We start from the raw sequence: 11,601 nt of genomic DNA on the forward strand, positions 1-11,601 counted from the left end.
GGCCTGGGGCCTGGGAGCAAGTAACCTCTGAGATGTGGCTGAAGAGACCCCATTGGGAGAGTGAATGTATCAGAGACCTGACGAGTCCAGTTCATTTTTGGAGCTCTTTGTCTCCAGTTCCAAGTCATTGGTTGGCCCTCCACTTTCCAAATCGGTTTGTTCTGCCTCCACATCAGTGCTGCTGAGCTGCTCCAGCACTGCCTCTATGATGGGGATCATCATCGCTGTCGTGGCTGTGTTACTGATCCACATTGATAGGAATGATGTCACAGCCATGAACCCCAACATTAACCTGGAACCAACACAGAAAACAAACCAGTTAGCAACGGTCACATGACATCCAGCCAATCAGGCTGCTCCTGCTCAATATGAACCCATTGAAGACCCTCTTCTTGGACATGAACACTCCAAAGGGGTTCCTCTTGGATGTTCTCCAAACACACAGAACAGTCTTCACCATGTGGGCAGCTGGGCTGTAGGCCTGGGCTCCAAACAGACTGGAGGTCACCTTGCTCCAAGCTTATCTGAAACTGAAGCTTACCTCTCCTCCTCTCACTCCCCTCCCAGCCGACACAACCCTTAAATATTTGGCATTTACTGGACCAGACCTTGTACTTGAATATCATGCACAGTGACCCACTTCCTCTCCATTGACCCTGTTCTCAAAAATAAAGCATGGATCTTGACCATGTACTGGAGTGAACACAACAAGACAATGATGGAGAAACTCTTACAGAGCTGGTTTGACACCCAGAAGCATGAGGGTTCTCAGGGCGATCCGTTTGTGAAGATGCCAGTGTTCAATCGCTGTGGCCACCATTAACCCTCCAATGAAGAAGGCGCTGGTATCCTGCAGGTACTGCATACACACCTGGAACAGAAAACATTACTGTGAGGCCACACAGGGGTCAGGGGGTCACAGTCAGTGCTGTCCAATCACACTGGGGTCAGGGGTCATGGTCAGTGCTGTCCATTCGCACTGAGGTCAGGAGATCATGGTCAGTGCTGTCCATTCACACTGGGGTCAGGAGGTCATGGTCAGTGTTGTCCATTCACACTGGGGTCAGGAGGTCATGGTCAGTGCTGTCCATTCACACTGAGGTCAGGGAGTCATGGTCAGTACTGTCCATTCACACTGGGGTCAGGGGGTCATGGTCAGTGCTGTCTATTCACACTGGGGTCAGGGGTCATGGTCAGTGCTGTCTAATCACACTGGGGTCAGGGGTTCATGGTCAGTGCTGTACATTCACACTGGGGTCAGGGGTCATGGTCAGTGCTGTCCATTCACACTGGGGTCAGGAGGTCATGGTCAGTGCTGTCCATTCACACTGGGGTCAGGAGGTCATGGTCAGTGCTGTCCATTCACACTGGGGTCAGGAGGTCATGGTCAGTGCTGTCCATTCACACTGGGGTCAGGAGGTCATGGTCAGTGCTGTCCATTCACACTGGGGTCAGGAGGTCATGGTCAGTGCTGTCCATTCACACTGGGGTCAGGGGTCATGGTCAGTGCTGTCTAATCACACTGGGGTCAGGGGTTCATGGTCAGTGCTATCCATTGACACTGGGGTTAGGGGCCATGGTCAGTGCTGTCCATTGACACTGGGGTCAGGGGGTCATGGTCAGTGCTGTCTATTCACATTGGGGTCAGGGGTCATGGTCAGTGCTGTCTATTCACACTGGGGTCAGGGGTGATGGTCAGTGCTGTCCATTCACACTGGGGTCAGGGGTCATGGTCAGTGCTGTCCATTCACACTGGGATCTGGGGGGCTCCGGCTGTGAGGACATTGGGGTTCAGCAGTCCCCTGGGGTAATACGGCTGATTGACTGTGACCCCTGTGTCAGAGAGTTTGGGAATATTCCCAGCTCCCGATGATGACTTGGACAGTCCAGTCTTGTATTAAAGGTGATAATGGGCTTGAAAGTAACCAATCAGACAGGCCAACCACACGGGTCCCAATATTCAAGGGAAGGATAGCAATTAAATAGTGATGCTGTCTCGTCTCTCTTTACAGTGAAATACAGAACCCAGTCAGATCAGCCACAGTCTCACGGAACAGTACAGCAGTCTTGATGGGCTGAATGGCCTCTTCTAGTCTTTTTCCCCGGCCCCCAATGCCTCATCTTCACCATGGACATCCAGTCCCTCTACACCTCCACCCGCCATGACCAGGGCCTCCAAGCCCTCCGTTTCTTCCTCTCCCAACGTCCCCAACAGTACCCTTCCACCGACACTCGTTTGGCCGAACTGGTCCTCACCCTTAACAATTTCTCCTTCGAATCCTCCCACTTCCTCCAGACCAAAGGGGTAGCCATGGGCACACGTATGGGCCCCAGCTATGCCTGTCTCTTTGTTGGCTACGTAGAACAGTCCATCTTTCGTAATTACACCAGCACCACTCCCCACCTCTTCCTCCGCTACATTGATGACTGCATTGGCGCCACCTCGTGCTCCCACGAGGAGGTCGAACAGTTCACCAACTTCACCAACACATTCCACCCTGACCTTAAATTTGCCTGGACCATTTCTGACACCTCCCTCCCCTTCCTGGACCTCTCCATCTCCAAGGAGGACCAACTCAACACTAACATTTTTTACAAACCCACCGACTCCCACAGCTACCTGGATTACACCTCTTCCCACCCTACCTCTTGCAAAAATGCCATCCCGTATTCCCAATTCCTCCGCCTCCGCCGTATCTGCTCCCAGGAGGACCAGTTCCACCATAGAACACACCAGATGGCCTCCTTCTTTAGAGACTGCAACTTCCCTTCCCACGTGGTTAAAGTTGCCCTCCAACGCATCTCGTCCACACCCTGCAACTCTGCCCTCAGACCCCACCCCTCCAACCATAACAAGGACAGAACCCCCGCCCCCCACCCCCGGTCCTTCGCATAAACTGCATCATCCTCTGGCATTCCCGCCACCTCCATATGGACCCCACCACCAGGGTTATATTTCCCTCCCCACCCCTTTCCGCCTTCCGCAAAGACCGTTCCCTCCGTGACTACCTGGCCAGGTCCACACCCCCCTACAACCCACCCTCCCATCCTGGCACTTTCCCCTGCCACCGCAGGAACTGTAAAACCTGTGCCCACACCTCCTCCCTCACCTCCATCCAAGGCCCTAAAGGAGCCTTCCACATCCATCAAAGTTTTACCTGCACATCCACCAATATCATTTATTGTATCCGTTGCTCCCGATGCGGTCTCCTCTACATTGGAGAGACTGGACGCCTCCTAGCAGAGCTCTTTAGGGCATATCTCCGGGACACCCGCACCAATCAACCACACTGCCCCGTGGCTAAACATTTTAACTCCCCCTCCCACTCCACCGAGGACATGGAGGTCCTGGGCCTCCTTCACCGCCGCTCCCTCACCACCAGACGCCTGAAGGAAGAACGCCTCATCTTCTGTCTCAGGAACTTCCAACCCCAGAGCATTAATGTGGACTTCCTTATTTTCCTCATTTCCCCTTCCCCCACCTTACCCCAGCTCTAGCCTTCCAGCTCAGCACCATCCTCATGACTTGGCCCACCTGCCAATCTCCCTTCCCATCTATCCACTCCACCCTCCCCTCTGACCTATCACCTTTACCCCCACCTCCATCCATCTATTGCACTCTTCAATCCTGCAGAAGGGCTTATGCCCGAAACGTCGATTCTCCTGTTCCTTTGATGCTGCCTGACCTGCTGCACTTTTCCAGCAACACGTTTTTAAGCTTTTCCAGCATCACTCTAATCATGACTCTCACAGTCCCTGATTGGTTTGTTTGTGTGTCTGTTTGTAACCTGGTGGTTGTCCATGTAGGGGAGGTGACTGTGGGGTCAGGGGGTCATGGTCAGTGCTGTCCATTCACACTGAGGTCAGGGAGTCATGCTCAGTGCTGTCCATTCACACTGGGGTCAGGGGGTCATGGTCAGTGCTGTCCATTCACACTGGGGTCAGGAGGTCATGCTCAGTGCTGTCCATTGACACTGGGGTCAGGGGGTCATGGTCAGTGCTGTCCATTCACACTGGGGTCAGAGGGTGATGGTCATTGCTGTCCATTCACACTGGGGTCAGGGGGTCATGGTCAGTGCTGTCCATTCACACTGGGGTCCGGGGGACATGGTCAGTGCTGTCCATTGACACTGGGGTCAGGAGGTCATGGTCAGTGCTGTCCATTCACACTGGGGTTGGGGGGTCATGGTCAGTGCTGTCCATTGACACTGGGGTCAGGGGGTCATGCTCAGTGCTGTCCATTGACACTGGGGTCAGGGGGTCATGGTCAGTGCTGTCCATTCACACTGGGGTCAAGGGGCCATGGTCAGTGCTGTCCATTTACACTGGGGTCAGGGGGTCATGGTCAGTGCTGTCCATCCACACTGGGGTCAGGGGGTCATGGTCAGTGCTGTCCATCCACACTGGGGTCAGGGGGTCATGGTCAGTGCTGTCCATCCACACTGGGGTCAGGGGGTCATGGTCAGTGCTGTCCATCCACACTGGGGTCAGGGGGTCATGGTCAGTGCTGTCCATCCACACTGGGGTCAGGGGGTCATGGTCAGTGCTGTCCATTCACACTGGGGTCAGAGGGTGATGGTCAGTGCTGTCCATTCACACTGGGGTCAGTCATTGTCAGTGCTGTCAATTCACACTGGGGTCAGGGTTCATTGTCAGTGCTGTACATTCACACTGGGGTCAGAGGGTGATGGTCAGTGCTGTCCATTCCGGGGGGGGAGGGGGTGAGGGTGGGGGAATGCTGCCACTTACTTGTTTCGACGGCATGATTCCAAATAGTGGGAAGAGTAAGATGGGAAGGAGGGCCGTGACAGCCAATGGGATGACTTCAGTGCACCAATATACAGCCATCAAGATCACGATAAATCCACAATAGGCTTCCTGTCAGAGTGGGAAAGGATATTCACATCACCCCCGGCACTGAGAACAACAACAACAACTTGCAATTACATAGCACCTCTCACTGCAATGGAATGGAGCTTCATGGCACGTTTATCCAATAAAGGCTGACACCAAATCAGATCAGGAGGTATTGAGAAGAAATCCGAGGTAGGTCTATTGCCCCCCCCCCCCCCATTCCCTCTTGCCGCATAGGGGAGGGGAGGGGTGACAGTCTGGGCTGGAGCCAATCAGAGTCAGTGTGAATGTTGGAGGTCACTGACAGGGTCCAGGCACTTGCTGCCTCTGCCCCTGGAGCAGGTCAGAGGTCGTCAGTGTAGATCCCATTAGTCACAGCGCACACCCACTGGGAGGGAATCTTCAAACCCAAGGATGGGGTCCTGATCCCAGAGAATGACAGCTATTGGGAAAACTCAAACCTGGGGGTGTGGGGGAAGGGGTATGGGGGAGGGACTGGGTGGCGTGGAGGTGGGGGTGTGAGGGAGGGTGTAAGTGGGGAGGGGTGTGTGTGAGTGGGGGAAGGGGAAGTGGGGGAGGTGTCTGGGCAAAGGGGTGTGGGAGTGGAGGTGTGGGTGCAAGGCAGGGGGGTAAGTGGGGGAGGGGTGTGGGGAGGTGTGGGTGTGGGGTAGGGGGGCATGGATGTCCCTTCTGAAAGAGAGCAACCAGCTGGTGCTCTGACTCCAAGTGACTCCAGTCCCAAAGCAGCATCAGCTCCCAACCCCTCAAACAGAGAGGGCAGCAAATACTCCCTTGACAGGGGCTAGTCACAAGTGGGGTCATAGGGCAGAATGGCCACTGCGTCTGTACAGACAGAGCAGGATATGGAGGAGAATCTGTGGAGGGTCAGAGAGAAGATGGGAAGTGCACAGCAAGATCCCAGACCATCAGCCCCGAGCGACCAGCTGGAGAATACGATCAGGCAGTGGTTGACCAATCCCAGTGATCACTCCCAATCAGAGCGGACCTTGGGGAGAGCTCCAGGAAACTGATCCAAACCCCTACTCTCCTCAGGATTCCCCGAGATCACCCGTCAGCTCTCCAGGATCCCAAAAGACCACTCTGTGAAAGATCCAAGTCACACCGGCTGGATCGATGGGAATCCCAAAGGAATCTGTCCCTCAGAGTGATCTCTCCCTGAAACACCGACCCAATCCAGACTGGGGGGGGGGGGGAGACAGATCCATCAAAATCAGAGGGAATCACTTCACGGGAATCGAGAAGATTGAAGGGACCAAGGGATCACAAACAGGAGGGAGATCCCGGGAGAGGGAGATTCCGGGGTGAGGGACATCCCGGGAGAGGGAGATCCCAGGAGAGGGAGATCCCGGGAAGTGGGAGATCCCAGAGAGAGGGAGATCCCGGGAGAGGGAGTTCCCGGGGAGAGGGAGATCCCGGGAAGAGGGAGATCCCAGAGAGAGAGAGATCCCAGGGAGAGGGAGATCCCGGGAGGAGGGAGATCCCGGGAGGAGGGAGATCCCAGAGAGAGGGAGATCCCGGGGAGAGGGAGATCCCGGGTGGAGGGAAATCCCAGAGAGAGGGAGATCCCGGGGAGAGGGAGATCCCGGGAAGAGGGAGATCCCAGAGAGAGGGAGATCCCAGGGAGAGGGAGATCCCGGGAGGAGGGAGATCCCAGAGAGAGGGAGATCCTGGGGAGAGGGAGATCCCGGGAAGAGGGAGATCCCAGAGAGAGGGAGATCCCGGGAAGAGGGAGATCCCGGGGAGAGGGAGATCCCGGGGAAAGGGAGATCCCAGAGAGAGGGAGATCCCAGAGAGAGGGAGTGATCACTGGGAGAGATCACGGAGGTTCTGGGGGAATCCCTGGGAAAAGACAGATAACGGTGGAGTTCCGGAGAGATCTCGGGATCCAGTGATCTGCTACGGGAAGTGACTATTGTCCAGATCCACTGGGATCAGACAGGGATCCCCCTGATCCTGCCCCAGTCCAATAGCAGCTCCGGAAACACTCTGGGATCCAGTAACCCCCCCCTCCCCCCGCCGCGGGGATCGAGCTGGGATCCAGTGGGTTGCAGGTGGGATCAGGAACTTACGGAGCTGCGCCCGGCGATAGCTAAAGGCAGCAGGAGGCAGATGGGGCCCACGAGGAGCAGCGTACTCCTGCCCCAGAGGAAGGTGGCTCTGCTACAGATGGCGGGCATCTCCCCCCAGGACCCGGACCCTCTCCTCCCGGGACCCGGACCCATAGGGGAGGGGAGGGGTGACAGTCTGGGCTGGAGCCAATCAGAGTCAGTGTGAATGTTGGAGGTCACTGACAGGGTCCAGGCACTTGCTGCCTCTGCCCCTGGAGCAGGTCAGAGGTCGTCAGTGTAGATCCCATTAGTCACAGCGCACACCCACTGGGAGGGAATCTTCAAACCCAAGGATGGGGTCCTGATCCCAGAGAATGACAGCTATTGGGAAAACTCAAACCTGGGGGTGTGGGGGAAGGGGTATGGGGGAGGGACTGGGTGGCGTGGAGGTGGGGGTGTGAGGGAGGGTGTAAGTGGGGAGGGGTGTGTGTGAGTGGGGGAAGGGGAAGTGGGGGAGGGGTCTGGGCAAAGGGGTGTGGGAGTGGAGGTGTGGGTGCAAGGCAGGGGGGTAAGTGGGGGAGGGGTGTGGGGAGGTGTGGGTGTGGGGTAGGGGGGCATGGATGTCCCTTCTGAAAGAGAGCAACCAGCTGGTGCTCTGACTCCAAGTGACTCCAGTCCCAAAGCAGCATCAGCTCCCAACCCCTCAAACAGAGAGGGCAGCAAATACTCCCTTGACAGGGGCTAGTCACAAGTGGGGTCATAGGGCAGAATGGCCACTGCGTCTGTACAGACAGAGCAGGATATGGAGGAGAATCTGTGGAGGGTCAGAGAGAAGATGGGAAGTGCACAGCAAGATCCCAGACCATCAGCCCCGAGCGACCAGCTGGAGAATACGATCAGGCAGTGGTTGACCAATCCCAGTGATCACTCCCAATCAGAGCGGACCTTGGGGAGAGCTCCAGGAAACTGATCCAAACCCCTACTCTCCTCAGGATTCCCCGAGATCACCCGTCAGCTCTCCAGGATCCCAAAAGACCACTCTGTGAAAGATCCAAGTCACACCGGCTGGATCGATGGGAATCACGAAGGAATCTGTCCCTCAGAGTGATCTCTCCCTGAAACACCGGCCCAATCCAGACTGTGGGGTGGGGGGGGGAGACCCATCAAAATCAGAGGGAATCACTTCACGGGAATCGGAAAGATTGAAGGGACCAAGGGATCACAAACAGGAGGGAGATCCCGGGAGAGGGAGATCCCGGGAAGAGGGAGATCCCAGAGAGAGGGAGATCCCGGGAGAGGGAGATCCCGGGAGAGGGAAATCCCAGAGAGAGGGAGATCCCGGGAAGTGGGAGATCCCAGACAGAGGGAGATCCCGGGAGAGGGAGATCCCAGAGAGAGGGAGATCCCGGGAAGAGGGAGATCCCGGGAGAGGGAGATCCCGGGAAGAGGGAGATCCCGGAGAGAGGGAGATCCCGGGAGAGGGAGAAACCGGGAAGAGGGAGATCCCGGGAAGAGGGAGATCCCGGGAGAGGGAGATCCCAGAGAGAGGGAGATCCCGGGAAGAGGAGATCCCGGGAGAGGGAGATCCCGGGAGAGGGAAATCCCAGAGAGAGGGAGATCCCGGGAAGAGGGAGATCCCAGAGAGAGGGAGATCCCGGGAAGAAGGAGATCCCAGGAGAGGGAGATCCCGGGAAGAGGGAGATCCCGGAGAGAGGGAGATCCCGGGAGAGGGAGAACCCGGGAAGAGGGAGATCCTGGGGAGAGGGAGATCCCAGAGAGAGGGAGATCCCAGAGAGAGGGAGATCCTGGGAAGAGGGAGATCCTGGGGAGAGGGAGATCCCAGAGAGTGGGAGATCCCAGGAAGAGGGAGATCCCGGGAGAGGGAGATCCTGGAAAGAGGGAGATCCCAGAGAGAGGGAGATCCCAGAGAGGGAGATCCCGGGGAGAGGGAGATCCTGGGAAGAGGGAGATCCCGGAGATCGCGGGAAGAGGGAGATCCCGGAGAGAGGGAGATCCCGGGGAGAGGGAGATCCCAGAGAGAGGGAGATCCCGGGGAGAGGGAGATCCCAGAGATCGCGGGAAGAGGGAGATCCCGGAGATCGCGGGAAGAGGGAGATCCCGGAGAGAGGGAGTGATCACTGGGAGTGATCACCGAGGTTCTGGGGGAATCCCTGGGAAAAGACAGATAACGGTGGAGTTCCGGAGAGATCTCGGGATCCAGTGATCTGCTACGGGAAGTGACTATTGTCCAGATCCACTGGGATCAGACAGGGATCCCCCTGATCCTGCCCCAGTCCAATAGCAGCTCCAGAAACACTCTGGGATCCAGTAACCCTCCCCCTCCCCCCGCCGCGGGGATCGAGCTGGGATCCAGTGGGTCGCAGGTGGGATTAGGAACTTACGGAGCTGTGCCCGGCGATAGCTAAAGGCAGCAGGAGGCAGATGGGGCCCACGAGGAGCAGCGTGCTCCTGCCCCAGAGGAAGGTGGCTCTGCTACAGATGGCGGGCATCTCCCCCCAAGGACCTGGACCCTCTCCCCCCGGGACCCTCCCTCCCACCCTCTCCCTTCGTCTCCCTCCCTCTTTCCTCTCTCTCCCTCCCTCTCTCCCTCCCTCTCTCCTCTCTCTCCCTCCCTCCTTCTCCCTCTCTCCCTCCCTCCCTCCCTCTCTCTCTCTCCTCTCTCTCCTTCCCTCTCCCTCACTCTCACTGACTGACTCTCCCACTGATTGAACAGGTTCTGCTGCTCTGAGTTTTATTCAACCCGGAGTCCCCACCCCCTTGTCCCTCCCTCTGTCACTGTTCTCCCTCCCAGGGGCTGGGGACAGACACACTCGGGTGCCCTGGAACGTGGAGATGACGCAGCTCCCCTCCCTCCCTCCTCACTGGGTGACAGCTCACTGTTTCACAACAGAGAAATCCCCAGTGTTACAAGAAATGAGAGTGGCCTGGGCAGTTTGGGTGGGGGATGGTGGTGGGGGTGACTAGGGGTGATGACGGGACTCCTGATTTGGTGGGGTGTGGGGTGGGGGTGTCCGATCTGGCTACAATCGGACTCTGTCTGTTGTTTGCCCCTTCCCTCAGTAACACGGGCTGTTTATTTTAAGCTGGTATTGTCTCTTGCCTGTTCTGAACCTGCGATCTCAATGGGCACTGCCCTGTCTTTACACCCATTCACCCCAGGCAGCCAGGACAATTTGTGGTGCACTGGCAATGTCCTTACTCCTGGGCCAGGAGGCCCATTTCCAAATTCCAGCTGCTGAACTGGTGTGTAACAGCATCCCCCTCAATGAGGTGTTTGAGCAAGTTTTGTTTGAACATTGACGATCAGCCGGACTGAGCAGCTGTCAGTTCTCTCATTTTCCCGAGGCAGAGTTCGTCAGAGTTCACACAGTCTGGGGCGTTCTGGAATCTTCCGTACATGTGATGCACACCCTACTGAGGGCAGCTGGAGTTGTGAGAGCTGGGATTTGATGCTGCACTGCCCTAGAGACTTGGTGAAGTCATCGTGGACACACACTCACTCTCAGATGGACCGAAGATGCTGGTGTATTTTGGAAACCCTGTCCAGAGAGCTCCTGTGACTGACAGCTACAATAGGCTGGCATTCTCTATACCCCAGTGTGGGTAAACCGAATTAACGCCCCATCAACTAACCCCATGTGCCCTTATGACTGTGCTCCCATTTGCCATCCTGTTACACAGCCAAGGCAAATTATCCAACTGCACTGGGCTCCTCGTATTTGTGTGTGGGAGGTGGGAATCTCTGGCTGCAGCATTATTTATTGCCCATCCCGAGCTCCCCTGCAGGAAGGCAATGGTGACCACACCTGCAATCAGCACAATTTGCCTTAACGTCACAACAGGTCCACGGGAAATACTATATCCCTACACTTATCCCTGGAATATCTGGGTAACAAGGATAGCTACGTCAGGCTCCTATTTATTAACGTTAGCTTTGCCTTCAGCTCTATAATTCCAACCAAACTGATCTCCAAACTCCAAGATCTCGGACTCTGGTCCGCCTCTGCAAGTGGACCCTCAACTCCCTGACCCACAGGCAGCAATCAGTCCTTACAAATGAAGGATGATTCCTTTGTGAAGATTGAGACGTGACATAAACTGGAATCTGAGGAGCAGGAGAATGTGAGTGTGGGGCTGCTGGTCGTGCTAAACCACCAGGAAGCAGCACACCCTCTGGGACAGGAGCACTGGAGTCCCAACTGTGATAAAGTTAGGGTTAATCTAACCCAGTGATGCAATCTCCACATGACCACACTCTCTAGATCACTCATTTACTAATTTATTTCCAGTCTCTCTTGTGACCAATTGGTTTAACTTTTGGTATACCACAGGGATTGGTGCTAGGTCCACTGCTTTTCGTCGTTTATATAGAATCATAGAGATGTACAGCACGGAAACAGACCCTTCGGTCCAACCCATCCATGCCGACAGATATCCCAACTCAATCTAGTCCCACCTCCCAGCACCCAACCCATATCCCTCCAAACCCTTCCTGTTCATATACCCATCCAAATGCCTCTTAAATGTCGCAATTGTACCAGCCTCCACCACATCCTCTGGCAGCTCATTCCATACACGTACCACCCTCTGCCTAAAAAAGTTGCCCCTTAGGTCTCTTTTATATCTTTCCCCTCTCACCCTAAACCTATGCCTTCTA

The 11,601-nt window shown here is 56.0% G+C and overlaps 1 protein-coding gene across 2 annotated transcripts; it reads right to left on the reverse strand.

Moving 5' to 3' along the window:
- On the reverse strand, nt 1-9,451 carry LOC122563860 (solute carrier family 13 member 2-like). Of its 2 annotated transcripts, none has more exons than XM_043718057.1 (4): nt 9,326-9,451; nt 4,750-4,878; nt 735-871; nt 1-292 (listed from the first exon to the last, which is right to left on the reverse strand). In XM_043718057.1, the coding sequence occupies exons 1-4, from the start codon at nt 9,431-9,433 to the stop codon at nt 70-72; spliced, it is 597 nt and encodes a 198-aa protein (XP_043573992.1). In that variant the 5' UTR covers nt 9,434-9,451; the 3' UTR covers nt 1-69. The 2 variants fall into 2 exon arrangements, with proteins under 2 accessions (XP_043573992.1, XP_043573991.1); XM_043718056.1 differs by lacking the exon at nt 9,326-9,451 and adding an exon at nt 6,945-7,089 and having other exon boundaries at nt 5-292.
- Between the last annotated feature and the right edge of the window lie 2,150 nt (nt 9,452-11,601).

The sequence above is a fragment of the Chiloscyllium plagiosum genome, chromosome 28, assembly GCF_004010195.1.
Source record: "Chiloscyllium plagiosum isolate BGI_BamShark_2017 chromosome 28, ASM401019v2, whole genome shotgun sequence".
Taxonomy (NCBI): domain Eukaryota; kingdom Metazoa; phylum Chordata; class Chondrichthyes; order Orectolobiformes; family Hemiscylliidae; genus Chiloscyllium; species Chiloscyllium plagiosum.